Here is a 14,780-nt window from a genome sequence, read left to right as displayed (position 1 = left end):
CAGCAGAAGTAAAAATTAAAAGCAGAGGATAATCGTAATGAATACTTTGAGAGAAATTGTTGAATATGTTTTAAGTCATTTTATTGGAAGAACGTAATCTGGCTGTGGACACAAAATAAAAACATCCAGGAATTTTTATGCATGGATTTGTGTTTCTTAAACACGCGATTGGCAGATACCATAATCACAAGGCTCATGAATATGTAGCTTTGCAAATTATGACTGTAGGTTCATGGACATGGAAGTTATTATTTGTTTAAAACAAACTTTGAAAAAATTGAGTCATGATATGTGGTTAATAGAAAACATGTTTCAGATCACATTTCACATCACGTGGCTTTGGAGGAGCTAGGCAAGCACAGTCCTCCCAGGAATTGGTTAGGGAGAATGTGTGATTTTCTTCTTTCAGAATGTAGGGTTCAGTCCACATTTGGGAGGTAAATATTTCAGTACTGTTCCGGTACTTTATGTAAGTTTGTTTCTGTTGGACTTTGTGCACAAAATGCATCAAAGCATAGTCTCCTTAATGCCTTTCTATGTGGGCACTGTTACAAGTTCTAGGCCAACCTGCATAGATCCTACTTATACATAAACCTAAATTCTAGAGAAATGCCCATTCTACTGTACCATATGTCTTTTTTTCCCCTAGAATTGAACTTGCAAATTCTTGGCACAGCAGGTGTTTCTGAAATGTCAGTGTGTTTTTCTTTGCTTTATTTGTTTTCCTTGTTTTGCTCTTTCTATTTTCCTAAGCAGGCAACTCCAAAAAGAGATTTGTCGGTGCAAGAGTCAGGAAAAAGGAAGAGGAATAGTAAACGTTGGGTGCAGGGCAGGACTGAAGAGGGAGAGGAGCCAATCCTGATTGTGCAAGGGCTGAACTTTCACCAATGCCAAAGTCATGTAAATGTGTGAAGTTGGGTGTGTGAGTTAGAGCAGCCCCAAGGAGCTGTAACCTGAATAGCAGGTCCTCACCCAACCCATAGCTCAAGCTCCAAATGGACCACAGCCGAGCTATAGGGGGTGTGCGTGTGTGAGATTCCTGGAACAGATTTTCCTCTGAGATCTCAGCAAGCTTTTCTTTATCATTGGGAAGCTATGGCTCCTCTTATTTCACTGGGCCCATCTCTTTCTTTTTAGATGTGCAAGAAAATGACTCCATCCATGACTTGGCTTTACTCTCTCCCTCTTGGCTTTTTTCTTTCCCACCAGTGCAGGAGAGAAGATTCTTGCTTGTTCTCCAAGCAATCCTGTTCACACTTTACAAAGATTATTTGGAGTTTAAATAATATTTGTATCTGTGGCTGGAGCAGCGATCCTCAAGTTTGCATGAGAATCATGGGGTGGTGGGGGAGGATTATAATGCAGTTTCCTGGACCCTGCATTCCCACCCCACCCTGGAATCTGCATTTTACCATACTTCTCTCTGTGATACACTGGTCTGAGGATCACACTTTGGGAAGCACTGGCTTGCTATGTCTTCTTGATGTTGATTTTTGTTCTGAGACCAGACCAAGAAGCAGATGGATGGATGGACATTATCAGTTTATAAAGATATTCCTCCCTTAGGGTCATGTTGGAGGAGGATCTAGAGCAGTGCTGTCCAATAGAAATAAAATGCGAACCACATGGGTAATTTTAAATCTTCTATTAGTGCATTAAAAAAGTAAAGGAAGGGGGCCGGCCCGGTGGCGCAAGCGGTTAAGTGTGCGCGCTCCGCTGCGGCGGCCCGGGGTTCGCTGGTTCGGATCCCGGGCGCGCACCGACGCACTGCTTGGTAAGCCATGCTGTGGCGGCGTCCCATATAAAGTGGAGGAAGATAGGCACCGATGTTAGCCCAGGGCCGTCTTCCTCAGCGAAAAAAGAGGAGGATTGGCGGATGTTAGCTCAGGGCTGATCTCCTCACAAAAAAAAAAATAAATAAAATAAAAAAATAAAAAAGTAAAGGAAATAAGTGAAATTAATTGTAATGGCATATGTTATTTAACCCAAAATAATATCATTTAACATGAAATCAATAAAATATTATTGAGACTTTTTACTTGTACTAAAGTCTGGTATGTATTGACATTTATAGCACAGGTCATTTTAACTAGCAGCCTTTCAAGCACTCAGTGGTGGTATGTGGCTAGTGGCTCCTGTAGAGCAAGGATGGCCTGCCCTGAGCCCCTGGCAGACACATGACTGATCATGGTGCTCATTCCCATTTTTCCAGTACTCCTGAAGATGACCTCAGAATCCTTCTCAGCACAGAACTGTAGGTAGGCACTGCCTCAAGATTCATTCATTCGTTAAGCAAATACTTATTGAGTGTCTTTTCTGTACCCAACACTGTTCTAGGTGCTTGAGATATACGCATGAACAAAGCAGACTAAGATCCCGGCCTCTGAAGGAGCTTACATTCTAGTGGGAGGAGGTGGGCAAGAAGCATAATAAATAAGTAAATTTTGTGGTAGTTTAGAAGGTGACTATACTGTATCTTAGAAATAAAAGCGTGTAAAGCGGGTTTGGGAGGAACCAGAATTACTAGAGTAGGGCGCTGCTGGGCGGCTGGATTGTAATTTTATATCAGCCCCTTTGAGAAGGTGACAGGTAAGCAGACACGAAGGAAGTGAGGTGAAGCTTCAGATGAGACTTAATTGCTACCCATGATATAGTGTAGCCTGCATTTTCATCAGGATCGTTCACCTGGGAGCATTCTTTTGGGGGTGGGGGTCAAGGAAGCGGGAGCAGGGGGCTAGGACTAGATGAGGCTCTACAGTATGGTACCATCCTCAGCAAAGCTCTGCTCTCCTTCCTCACTGAAGACCAAGTCAACTTGAGGGAGGCCCAGAGAGAGCCTGTGATGCAACCACCAGCCCTCTGAGTCGGTAATGTGCTGAGATAAGTGCTAAAATGAAGAGCCTCAGTTCCAGGAAAATGGTGACTGTACCCATTAGCCAGGATGTGTTCATTCCACTCAGGCTTGGGAGATCACTCTCGAGGCTTCTGTGGGTCTGCTGAGGACTTTAAGAGTTAAAGCTTAAACGCAGGTGTGGAAACAAAAGGGCTGGTTGCCTCTTTTGCTTTTTTCTTGCTCTTTTGGACAAGGTTGTTGAATCTGGTCCAGAAAAAATAATAAAACTTGGCTCTCGTTCCCTAGCCGTAAGTTCTTGTAATAAAACTCGCAGCACTGGCAGATAGAGTAATGTTCTGCTCTTTAAAAAAGTCTGGTAGCGTAACCAGAATTGAAAATACAAATGCCGGCACGGTGTAAGTAGTGAAGAGCATTCAGGAGAGGAGGTGGCCCGGTGTGCATCTCGGCAGGCCGGGATTTGTTGGACAGTAAAGTGCTTCACATTTGCCCTTTCAACAGATGCTTGCTAAGAATCAGGATTCTTGGAGCTCCATGCTCTGTTCATTCCCACAGGAAGACGTTTGTCATGTCAGGGAATGTCAGAGGATTGGGTTTCAATTAGCAAGCAGGAGGAAAGTTCAGTGGATCCTAGAGGGAGACATGGAACTACTAAATGATTTCATAATTGGTTTTTAGGTGGAGTTATTGGGTGAAAAATCAAATCATTAACTTTACAGCCTGGATGAAAGATCATTTCCTGGGCAGTGAGGGAAGTAAGAGCTGGGGAATGAAGAAATTGTGGCCTATCCTTTCCTGTAAGGAGCAGCGTTGAGCTTTCATGCAACAAGCAATTTTGAGACTCTTGTGCCTAGCACTCTGCCAGACCCATGAGATTCAGCATGAACAAGGCACTTTCTTGGCCATCAAGGTGTTGTTCTTTGTCAAGTGCGGGTGGCAGGTTTGCTGATAAATAGGTAGCAGCTCATGTGCGAGAAGGGCTGGACTAGAGGTATGCCCAAGGCACAGGGGCAGCTCCATCCTGAGGAGAGAAAGGGAGCCTGGGAGGTTTCACAGAGAAAGTGATCCCTGTGGGAGGACAAGGGGCAGTTACCAGGTGAGCAAGGCAGGGAAGAGCAGGCCAGGTGGGGAGCAGGATGTAAAGACCCGGGAGCCCGAAGCAGCAGAATATATTCTGCCACCGTGAGTGGGTGCTTATGGCGAGTGCGTCGGGGAGTGGTGGGAATTGGGGCAGGCAGAGCCCTCTCTGGTCATGTGCCAGTTAAGATGCTTAGATGCTGTCCTGCATCATCGTGGGTTTACTTTTTAGGAAGATCTCCCAGGTGACAGTGTGGTGGAGGGGTGGAAGGAGACCTATTGGCATTGGAAGGCAGGAGGTTGCTGTAATGGTTGAGATACCCAGTTGGTTGAGATATAAGGGCCAGAAATGGGGTGGTAGCATGGCAAGAACCTACAACTAAGGTAGAGGGTGGGGGTGGAATAAATAGCCTTGGAAAGTTTCTGCAATTTTATCCAAATATAATATCCTTGCTCTTGATATTTTTTAAAAACAGTTCTGTATTCACTCGTGTGGTTATTTTCCTTGGATTAGTGATTGTAACCCCTCTTCGTATTAGAAAATTGTTATTTTCCCTTTTTTTCTTGTTTTTTGCTAATCTCTTTGCATCTGTCTTCTTCCACAAACTTTAACCTGGGCCAGACTCTAGTACGGGTACCACACCATGAAGATTGCGCAAGGAGTAGAGCAGACTGGTAGAACAGAGGAATGACATTGATATATCATGTCTTTATTTCAGTGGGGCTCTTGACAGCTTCTAGCATGATGCCCTTACAGACAAGATGAGGACAGTTCCAGGGGGTCACTTTGTAGTTGAACAACCTTGGACCCCAGCAAGTGCTGTTTAATGTGCTTGGGTCAGCGTGGGAGTGTACCTGTAAGTCATAGACCTCAGTCTGGTCTCGTTCAGCTTCTTAGGGATATAGATGAACGTGTAAAAGGCATGCGTATGAAATTCCGAGATATTGACAACTAAAGGAACAAGAATTTTTTTGGTCTCTGCAGACTTGAAATACGGATCTAAAGAATGAATATAAGACTTGGTATTTATATGAAAAGAATTACTGATGTAAGGGAAGGATGTGAAGAGCCTCGACCTGATAAAGACCTGGGGATTTAGGTACCATCATCTCTACCACCACCTCCCTGGTGTGAGCTGCCACTCTTTCTCCCCTAGATAATTCCAGAAGTTTACTGGTTTCCTGCTCCTTGTCTCCCTTCAGTCTAGACTGGACATAGCAGCCAGAGTGATCCTGTTAAAACATTTGTTAGGTGTTTTAATGAAGTTTCAGTGGTGGCCCATCTCACCCACACTAAACACCAGGGTCCTTAACAATGCTTTGCAGGGTCCTGTTGGACCTACCGATGTCCTCTGAACTCTCTGACCTATTCTGCCGGTCTTCCCTCACCCCTGTGCCGCAGGCCACCCTGGCCTCCTTCCCCAGGCTGGACCTGTACACTTGCTGGGTCTCAACCATGAGTGCTCTTCCCCCTGACGTGTGCATGGCTTGCTCTTTCATCTCCTTCAGGTCTTTAACTGCTCAGTAACTTTCTCCGTTAGACTTTCCCCATCACAACATTTAAAAGTATTAGTACCCCTCTCTTCTTCTCTCAATTGGTTTTGTTCCATAGCACTGATTACCATATTATTCGTTTTACTTATTAGTTTTGCTCCTCTGGCTTCCTTACTAGACTGTAAGCTCCACACAGAGGGGGAAATTTGTCTTTCGCATTCTCTACTAGATCCCCAGCACCTAGAACAGCGTCTGGCTCGGAGTAGGCGGGCACTCAATGGATGTTTGTTGGATGTATGTTTAAACCATAAATTAATGAATATGAGATAAGAGCAGAGTTCAGCTGATATAAAAGCTAGTGTGATCTTGGACCTCCTGCAATCTTGGGCCTCATGCAGTGTCCACATATATAAAGAAAGAGATTTATTGTCAGGAATTGGCTCGTGTGATTCTCGAGGCTAGCAAGTCCAAAATCTGCAGAGCTGATGTCCCAGTGCCAGCAGGCTGCTATAGAACCAGGAAGAGCCGATGTCCTCAGGCAGGAGAATTCTCTCTTACTCAGGGGAAGGTCAGCCTTTTGTTCTATTCAAGCCTTTAAGTGATTGGATAAGGCCCACACAAGTTAAGAAGGACAGTTGGTTTTACTTAGTCTACCAATTTAAATGTTAATCTCCTCCAAAAACACCCTCACAGGAATACTCAGAATAGTGTTTGACCAAATGCATGGGCACCCCATGGTCCAGTCAAGTTGATGTAAAATTAACCATCACGGTACATTCGTCAGACCACACCCAAAACCCTGAGCCTTGTCCTGGGCACCACATTGCAGAGACTGTGCTGGTGAAGAGCCGACAACCGTGGTCTCTAGGGAGGAGTTGAGGGGCTGGAGGTATTGCCCTGCAGAAGTGAAGTCGTGGTCAGGCTCTAGTGACATCTTCAAATGTTTGAAGGCTTGTCTCATGGAGGAAAGAGGAAGGAAGTCTCTGGTCTGGAAGGCACAGCTCAGACAAGCAGATAGAAGGTAAGAACAGAAATCTTCTGCCTTGGTAGCTAGCAAGGTCTTCTTTCTGGAAGGGTTCAAGCAGAGGCCATCTGTGACCAGGAGTCAGAAGTCTCCTGTTCTGATCTTGCCCTGGTCTGATTCTCTGACCTTTTAGGCCATTTGCTTCACGGAGGTTTCCTCCTCTCTACCGTGGAAATCACAGGAGCCTACCTCACAGGTCATCCTGAGGGTCAGATGGAAATAACAATACCTTCTAAAACTCAATGGGGATTGAGGGGTCTTTGTCGGCCTCCAGCTTTGTCAGAACTGGGAGAGCTGGTGATCAGGAGTGCTGACTAACCTCTTGCTGCAGCAGAAAATTTCCGCTGACCTGCAGTCAGGGACACTTCACTGCCGCCCTGGCAGCTTTGCTTTCTTCTTATTGGAATGTGCCTGAGGAGTGGCGGTTACCTCCTTTTCCAAATTCCTCAGCCCTGAGTGTATGATCCTTGTTGCTGCTGGCCCAGGAGAAGACAGACTTGAGCAGGGTTGATGGTGCATGGAGGGATCAGCCAAGAGTTGCCCCTTCGTGAAGAATCAGCTATACTATGGTAGCATTTTTCAGTTACTTCAGGATACATTCAGAAATTTCTCCCTATTTCTTCTCTTATTTATACTGTTCACATTCTTGCCTCTGGAATGCACCAGGCTGATAGATCCCACCTTCCACTCTGCAGAAATGTACTCTATATATAACGTATTTCAAACCTAATTGTTTTATTTTATGCTGTAACTTGAATGAGGACGAAAGGGTCAGAACATCCAGGGATGCTTGCCCTAACATTCACAACTGTGCTGGCAGTGGGACAAAGGCCTTTGGACTGTTGTGGGTTTTTTTCGGAGACTGGCTTGATAAAAAGGACTTTTTTGCACAAGTGTTTTTCAATGAAAAGAAAGTTTTTACTACAGTGCTTATCAGAAAATCAGATAAACATTGTTTGAAGTTCAGTGTTGCTGAGTAGCTAAGCCTCAGAGGATTTATACATAGGTTGGTGTGGTTGTGGTTTGGCAGGTAAAGGGCACAGGAGCTTTTTCTTATGTAGGTGATGTCAAAACAAGGTCAAAGCTAAACAGTCCCCACTGGTTCTGCTTATAACTGGCATCGGGACAGTTAGCAAATGTCATTAGCACACTTGATGGCACTTCGTGGGGCCTGATACATAATAGGTGACAGTGAATAGTAACTATTGTTAGTGGTCATAGTTTATGTCCAGCTTATTAATGAAGAGTTCTGGGCCTCCCAAGCCAATACAAACCAAAAAGATTCTCTTATTCCTTATTAAGTACTAAACAGCCTGATTTCTAGTGTAGAAAGGGCTGTCAATTTCGGGATCCAGTTTGGGGATCTGGTATATGTTTGAGTGGTAGTAACATTTGGTCAGTCCAAAGTGTAGACTAGGATTTCTCAGTCATGTTACTATTGACATTTTGGATAATTCTTTATTGTGGAGGCTGCCCTGTGCATTGAAGGATGTTTAGCAACATCCTTGGCCTCTAGCCGCTAGCTGCCAGTAGCTCTTCCCTCCCAGTTGTGACAATCAAAATGTTTCCAGACATTGCCAAAAGTCCCCTGGGAGAAAAAACCACCCCTGGGTAAGAATCACTGGTGTAAAGGAAGCTGTGAGATGCCCACACTAGGCCTGACCTATAACAGTGTTTTTCAAATCTAACACCCAGGGAGCTTTAAAATATTTCGATGCCTGGGGCCCGCCCCAAAGATTTTAATTGGTCTGGGATGTGGCCTGGTCCTCAAGCTCTTAGGTGCTTCTGGTTTTCAGCCAAGAGGGAGACCACAGCATTAGTAGTAGGTCATGGAATCAATTCAGTGAAATACTTCTTTGCTAGCATTTAAAAAATATATGTATATATAATTGAATAGAAAATATTAATGCCTAGCACAATAGTTAGGGTAAGTACTATTTTGTATGTGTGTTAAAGTTGAAAATGCTGCTATAAGCGATAGAACCATAAACAGAATCCCTGCCCTGGGGCTGCTTGTAGTCTGGCTGTTTATATCCTCTTCAGAAATGGCTTGCTTTTTGTCAGTGGTAAATAGTTAATGTGAAACTTAATACAAGACATTTATAGTTCTATGACTTGGGAATTGTGAGCCTTTTTGCTCATATTTTGAGGTTTCAACCTGACATTGAGAAAATCTGTTATTTTATAAATGCAAGCCAATAAAGATGACATACGTATTTTCACCATCAACTAAATTTGATTATAGTGCAGCAACAAGATGATAATTTTCCTCATTTGTCTGTGTTAATTATGTATACCATGATTTGCTAAGTCAGCGATGGTCTAAATACCTCCAGCAAGAATGTGGGACTTGCATAAATCATCCTTAAAGCTTTGTTAGGATCCGCCTAACAGCCTCTTGACTTCATTATCTATGGGAATTTGGGGGCCTTATTACAAAATAAACTGTAATATGGATTCATCTGAGTGCTAGGAGGTAGTGTGATGTGGCAGAAGACTGGCAACCTCTGGCCGTTCTTTTTATCTCAGAGCTCAGGAGAACCTAAACCAAAGGGACTCTGGCTGTGTCCCTGTGGTGGTGACACTGCAGCTGTGGAAGACCTGGAAGTCACGTTCGCTTGCTAGCAGGACTTTGGGATCTCTTGCCCTGATCCTGAAGCCCATTACAAGCCCGCGACAGCACTCACCAAGGCTTCCCGCTTGACTTGAAACACATTACTTGAAAGGTTGGCCTTCAATTTAGATATCTGGAAAATAGCAGTGATAATTCTTACGATTACTCACAACGCAGTCTGCAGTCTCTCATGACAACGTTCTTTAAAAATTCAAAGGGATGTCCTGCACTGTTGGTAGTTTTGTCATTACCTGGGAGAAGTACCCTTGGGTTTATTTCTTGAGTCAGCTGCTGAAAAAAAGATGCTCTGCCTGTATAACAAAGGGAAGAGGTTGGATTGACAAATATCCATAAGATGTCTGATAAACGCCTTCTCTATGATTTAGCTCCGGGTGACTATGCCACATTAAATACATGATTTTATTTCCTCTAGGTGTCTGAGGGTTCTGTGGTCCAGTTTTCGTCAGGAAACTTCTCCTTGTCAGCAGAAACAGAAGAAAGGAGCTTCCCCCATGGAAATGAACATCTGTTAAATTGGGCCCGCAAGGAATATGGAGCAGTTACTTCATTCACCGAACTCAAGATAGCAAGAAACATTTATATTAAAGTGGGGGAAGGTAAATTTTACCTGGTTTCAATTAATGACTGATTTACGACAGTCAGTTGTTTTCTTTTCTGAGACCAGGTGGTTAGGGAGGAATCATAGAATTACCGACTGTTGGAGCTGGCAGGGACCTGAGGGATCGTTGGGACCTGCTTCCCCCCACATCCCCTCCTTCCCTTTTTCCTTCTGAGGAAACAGACCTGGTAATGGCCAAGTGAGAAATGGGGTATAGCGTGGTCGAGAGAGAAGGAGGTTTTGGTGTAGGATTTAGAAAACATCCACGCACAGAAGTCAGAAGAAGTGAGTAGAGGACAGGAAGCCGAGGGTGTGGGAACGGAGGTGGTAACTGATGGAATGAAGCAGGAGTTGGCAGGATGGGTCAACAGTTATTATTCAACAGAATAATAACAGAGCTATTATTCTGTAAACACTTGAAGCCAATGTCAGTTTATGGTCTTGTGACATCAGTTAAATTTTAGACAGTAGCAGAGGAAAAGTGTTTGAATATATTTTTAACACTAATGCCTGTTACAAGGACAAATTATTAGAGAAAGGAACTGTGTGACCTTGATAAGAGATTGCCTATTTTAATTTCCTTGCCTTGTAGAGAGATATAAATATCCGGCGATTCAATTTTGAAAGTGTATTACTTTTTTAGTAACTTCTGTATCATTATTTTTAGTTGACTATATTTGGAGCCCCCATAAGTTGCTAGAAATAACAACTCTTGTGACTAGGTCCTTGTTATAGTCAGGTGATTGTGTGAAGACTGCATTTCAGGTTTTCAGGGTCCATCTGCTTTCTGCTGGATTCTACAGCAGTTGTCGCCTGCTCCACAGACAGCGTGGCAGTGCAGAGTGGGTTACTGAATGCTTGTTCCAGCCGTTGTTTGGATCCGGGCTCTTGGTCAGATGCAGGAAAGGTGGATACTGATGTTGAGTGTGTGATTCGTGCAGAGGCCATATCAAGTGCTTTCACACGCACCCTCCTAAACCCTGCCAGTAATCTCAGGAGGAAACCATTATTTCCACCATTTTACAGAGGGGTTAGTGGAGGGTTGAGCTAACTTGCTTAAATCCGCATTACTAGCAAGTGGCAAAGCCAGAACTCAAACCCAGGTTTCCTGGCTCTTGAGTCTAATGCCTGATGCTGTATTTTAAGTCTTAGCCAAATAAGCATAACATAAACAAGAAAGTGGGCCACCTGGGTGGAAAGACTTGTTTAGTAGAGTAGAGAGAGGAGGAGTTTTAGACGAAAATTGGCTTCAGAAAGTTGACGTCTGTTACTAAACTCTCATGGTAGTCAGGTAGCTAATAATAGAGGTCAAGTCCCATTGGAACAAAATGAAAAATCTCTTTTAATAAAGGATCTAAGCCCTGGCCAATGGTCTGCATTTCTGAAGCTGAATTCTAGTAGCATGCAAGAATGTTGATTACCCCCTTGGAATTTGTTAAAATAAGAAAACATGTTATAGTAACATTTAGAATGTTGGGCTCTGTTCTCTTGACTGCGCATGAGCTTCTAGGAACAGCTGTTGCCTGCCCTGAGAGTGAACGGTTAAGTGACTTCCCCAAAGCCACACTCTAGGTTGGGGAGAAACTTAAAGGACCTGGTGTCCAGTCTAGTAAAAACTGGTTATCTCCTTGGTAACAGCTTTGGAGCCCCTGAAACTTGACTCCAGCCACCAGTTGGCTATAAGTCTTTGGCCCACACCATGGGGAGGAACAGTTGGGGGAAGTGAGGGTCCTTGGTTGGGTCGGTGGACCACAAGGCAGTGTTGTTTATCATCATGGATCAGACTCCACTGAGCAAGCTTCATCCACTAGCTTCCCAGAACCTGACCTGTCTCTACCCAACTTGTACCCAGGGATCCCAGGCCATGAGCTTCCTCTTGCTCTATTCCCAGTGGTTCTCAAAGTGTGGTCCCCACCCCCCAGCAGCATCCTCATACTTGGGAACTCATTAGAAATGCAAGTTCTTGGGCCCACCCCAGACCAGCTGGGGTGGTTGGTCAGAATCAGAAATTCTGGGGGTGGGATCCAGCCATCTGTGTTTTAACAAGCCCTCCAGATGATTCCGATGCTTGCTAACATCTGAGAACTACTGCTCTAAGCTGTATACCTAGGGTGGAAGAATTGAGGAGTTTTGGTTCTTATCCCAACTGGTCTTATTAACTGTGAGGCTTCAAGCAACGCTCTGATTTACCACTGGAGCCTCAGTTTCCACCACAGTAAAATGAGGAGTTTGCATTACCTCACAGGCTCTCTGAGTATATTATTCTAGATCTCAAAGTCATTGGTCAATCCTTTCCTAAAATACAAATAAGCATGTGACTTTTTTCCCCCCAAACTTGCCAGGTTTCTACCCGGGGATTCCCCTTTGTGGTTTCCTTTCTACTTGGCAGTTGGTGTTAAGTTTTGATGCCAGGCACGCTGGAGGTCATTTAGGGGGAAAACGCCACACGCACACATGCACACACAACAAAAAGTGATCAGCCTATTCAACTTGGTGACAATGGCTTCTAGGACTTGAGCCCTTAATAACAGCAACTTGTAAACAATTAAACTTTCCCTAGTGGCTTAGGAGGGCCACAACGTGGGTAAGTTTTTCGTTATTTGTCTCAAATCTCACATTAACGTTTGTTAATTCAGGAAACCTATACCATGTGCTACTATATGCCGGGTGTAAACCAGCCACATCTAGGAACTGGGTATAGGCCAGAGTCCCAGGAGGGTCCTAGTCTCTTGAGTTCCAGACCAGTCTGTCCCTGGCCCATGCACACAGCCTCTGATTCTTGATTAAATTTCTGCCTTCTCACTCCGATGTCATTTTCCATCCTATGATCTGGGGGAGGCATCCGCAGGGCCGCAGCTGCAGGGTGTGCGTTCCTCATCTGCTCATCTGGCAAAACCCTCAGCAGATGTGGAGGGGAGGCTGCTCCAGCAGCCTGAGTCGGCGGAGCCCTGGCCTCTTCTCTCTGAGGGGGTCTTTAGGGAACAATGCAGAGTGCAGAGCCAGCGCTCTCTTGCAACAAGCCTACAGCAGGGGCCTCGTGAGCTCCTCTGGTCCCCTCTGTTCTAAGGGTGGTGCTGGAGGTGCCATGGTGTGCAGAGCCATGACACCACAGTGTGTGCTGTGGACTTCAGCACAAGGGGGGTTGCACAAGTTGGGCGGGGGCGGGGGAGGGCAGTACCAACCCAATCTTGAGACCTCCTGGGCAGATTCCTCACTCCTGAGTGAGGCTCACTTGTGGATTTGAACTCTGGCATTAAATGAAAAAGGCAGAAGTCTATTCATTAAAGTGCCAGGGCTCTGATTAATTACCCCTTCTGAAAAAAAGGTTGCTACACCTAGAACTTCCTTGACATTGGTCCCAGCTGTCACACTGCCAGCAGTTTCAAGTTCTGTTTAAACATTTAAACCACTGGATGGAAATCCCATCAACCACAGTGCTGTGTCAATGGCATATGCCAGTGGGGGAGTATCTTCAGACTCTTGGTACTTGCATCACTTTCCCTGGTGGAGGTGATGAGCAGCCCTCGGCACAATGACATAATGTTTGTGAAAGCACCTTGTAAACTGTAAGGTGCCATACAAACATTAGTCGTCTGTGTCAAGATTGTGAGAAAGTGAGTCTGCCCTCACTGTTTCCCCCAAAACTTCAGTCTTGAGAGTATAAAATCCTGTGAGGAATAAATAGGAGGGAATGATTAATTCTACCTGGTGGGCCAGAGAACTAGTTAGTTGGCTGGTTCTCCTATTAACTGAAGTAGCAAATATCCAAGGAGGACCATATTTGGGGATAGGACAGATAATTGGATTCAGTGTTAAGTATGCTGACTGTGAAATATCTGTGGATTCTTAGGTGGGAGGTGCTTGGTGGACAGATGACAGTACAGATCTGCAGCTCAGAAAAGGAGTCATGATCAGGGTACCAGTTGAAGCTGTGGGAGTGATTGAGATCATCTAGGAAGAATATGAGACAAAAGATGATTGAGGAAGGAACTGAGGTTCTTAGTCTTGGTTTATATCAGGATCAGTTATGGAACTTTTCAAAAAGAAAGCTTCCGAGGCCCCACCTTGATCTTCTGAATCAGACTCTCTGGGATGAGGTCCAAACAGGTGGATTCTGATGTGCTCCAAAGATTGAGGACCACTGGTGTTTAAAGGATGAGCAGAGGAAGAGAAGCCAGTGAAAGAGACTGAAAGGTAGAGGAAATGGATGAGGCTGAAGAAGTATCACAGAGAACAGGAAACAGAGGATTTAGACTAAAAGAGGCCACTAGAGTTGGTCAGTAGGAGGTTGCTGGTGACTGTAGGGGGACATTTCAGGGCTGTGGTTGAGGCATTCTAAGGCCCTTCCTTAGGCTTGTCATTCCGTGTGTTCCCTGTATCCTGTACCTGCTCAGTGTCAGCATCACGCTCTTTCCTTTGCGTCTGGTTACCCTGTAGCTCAGTGGTCTGACAGATTGTCTTGTGCTCCTTTGCTTTCAGATCAAGTGTTCCCTCCCACGTGCAACATAGGGAAGAACTTTCTCTCACTCAATTACCTTGCCGAGTACCTTCAGCCCAAAGCAGCAGAAGGGTGTGTGATAGCCAGCCAGCCCCAGGATAAGGAAGTTCACATCATCGAGTTAATCACTCCAAACTCAAACCCTTACAGGTGAGTGAGTGTGTGTGTGTTTGTGTGTGTGTGTGTTCTAAACTGAAGAGAAGAAAATAAAGATCTTCCCTGACTTGAGGCGGGGAGACAGTGCAGCACCCGCTGCGCAGGAGGGAGGGAGGGAGGGAGCCATCGATGCTTTGGGTGAGGTTCACAGAAGCTTTGAAGAAAGGAGTCAAGGCGCCAGTGTGTATTTTATTTTATTTTTGCATCTGGCTCTGGATCCCCTATTTGCAGATGAGCTCCCGAAGCCTGTTCTGAATTTCTCAGGACTGATTATAGGACACATTCACTCATGCTCCATCAATGTCTCCTTTGACTGAGGTTATCCCTGATAAGAAAATTACAAAATGTGCCTTATTAACATAATTATCATTTTAATAACATTCTGTTTTTAATAAAATTCTGTTCATAGTGTGCTCAGAACACTTGCACTCATGACTGTTTACTTTA

The 14,780-nt window shown here is 44.7% G+C and overlaps 1 protein-coding gene across 2 annotated transcripts in view; it reads left to right on the top strand.

Moving 5' to 3' along the window:
* TGFBR3 (transforming growth factor beta receptor 3) overlaps window positions 1-14,780 on the top strand; it is a 186,636-nt gene that overhangs the window by 125,206 nt on the left and 46,650 nt on the right. For both annotated transcript variants that reach the window (XM_058538504.1, XM_058538503.1), the window contains exons 5-6: window positions 9,494-9,677; window positions 14,159-14,327. In XM_058538504.1, coding sequence (XP_058394487.1) covers window positions 9,494-9,677; window positions 14,159-14,327 — 353 coding nt within the window. The remainder of the gene's footprint in view (window positions 1-9,493; window positions 9,678-14,158; window positions 14,328-14,780) is intronic.

Source organism: Diceros bicornis, chromosome 4 (assembly GCF_020826845.1).
Source record: "Diceros bicornis minor isolate mBicDic1 chromosome 4, mDicBic1.mat.cur, whole genome shotgun sequence".
NCBI classification, from domain to species: Eukaryota; Metazoa; Chordata; class Mammalia; order Perissodactyla; family Rhinocerotidae; genus Diceros; species Diceros bicornis.
This window is presented reverse-complemented; position numbering and strand designations above follow the sequence as displayed.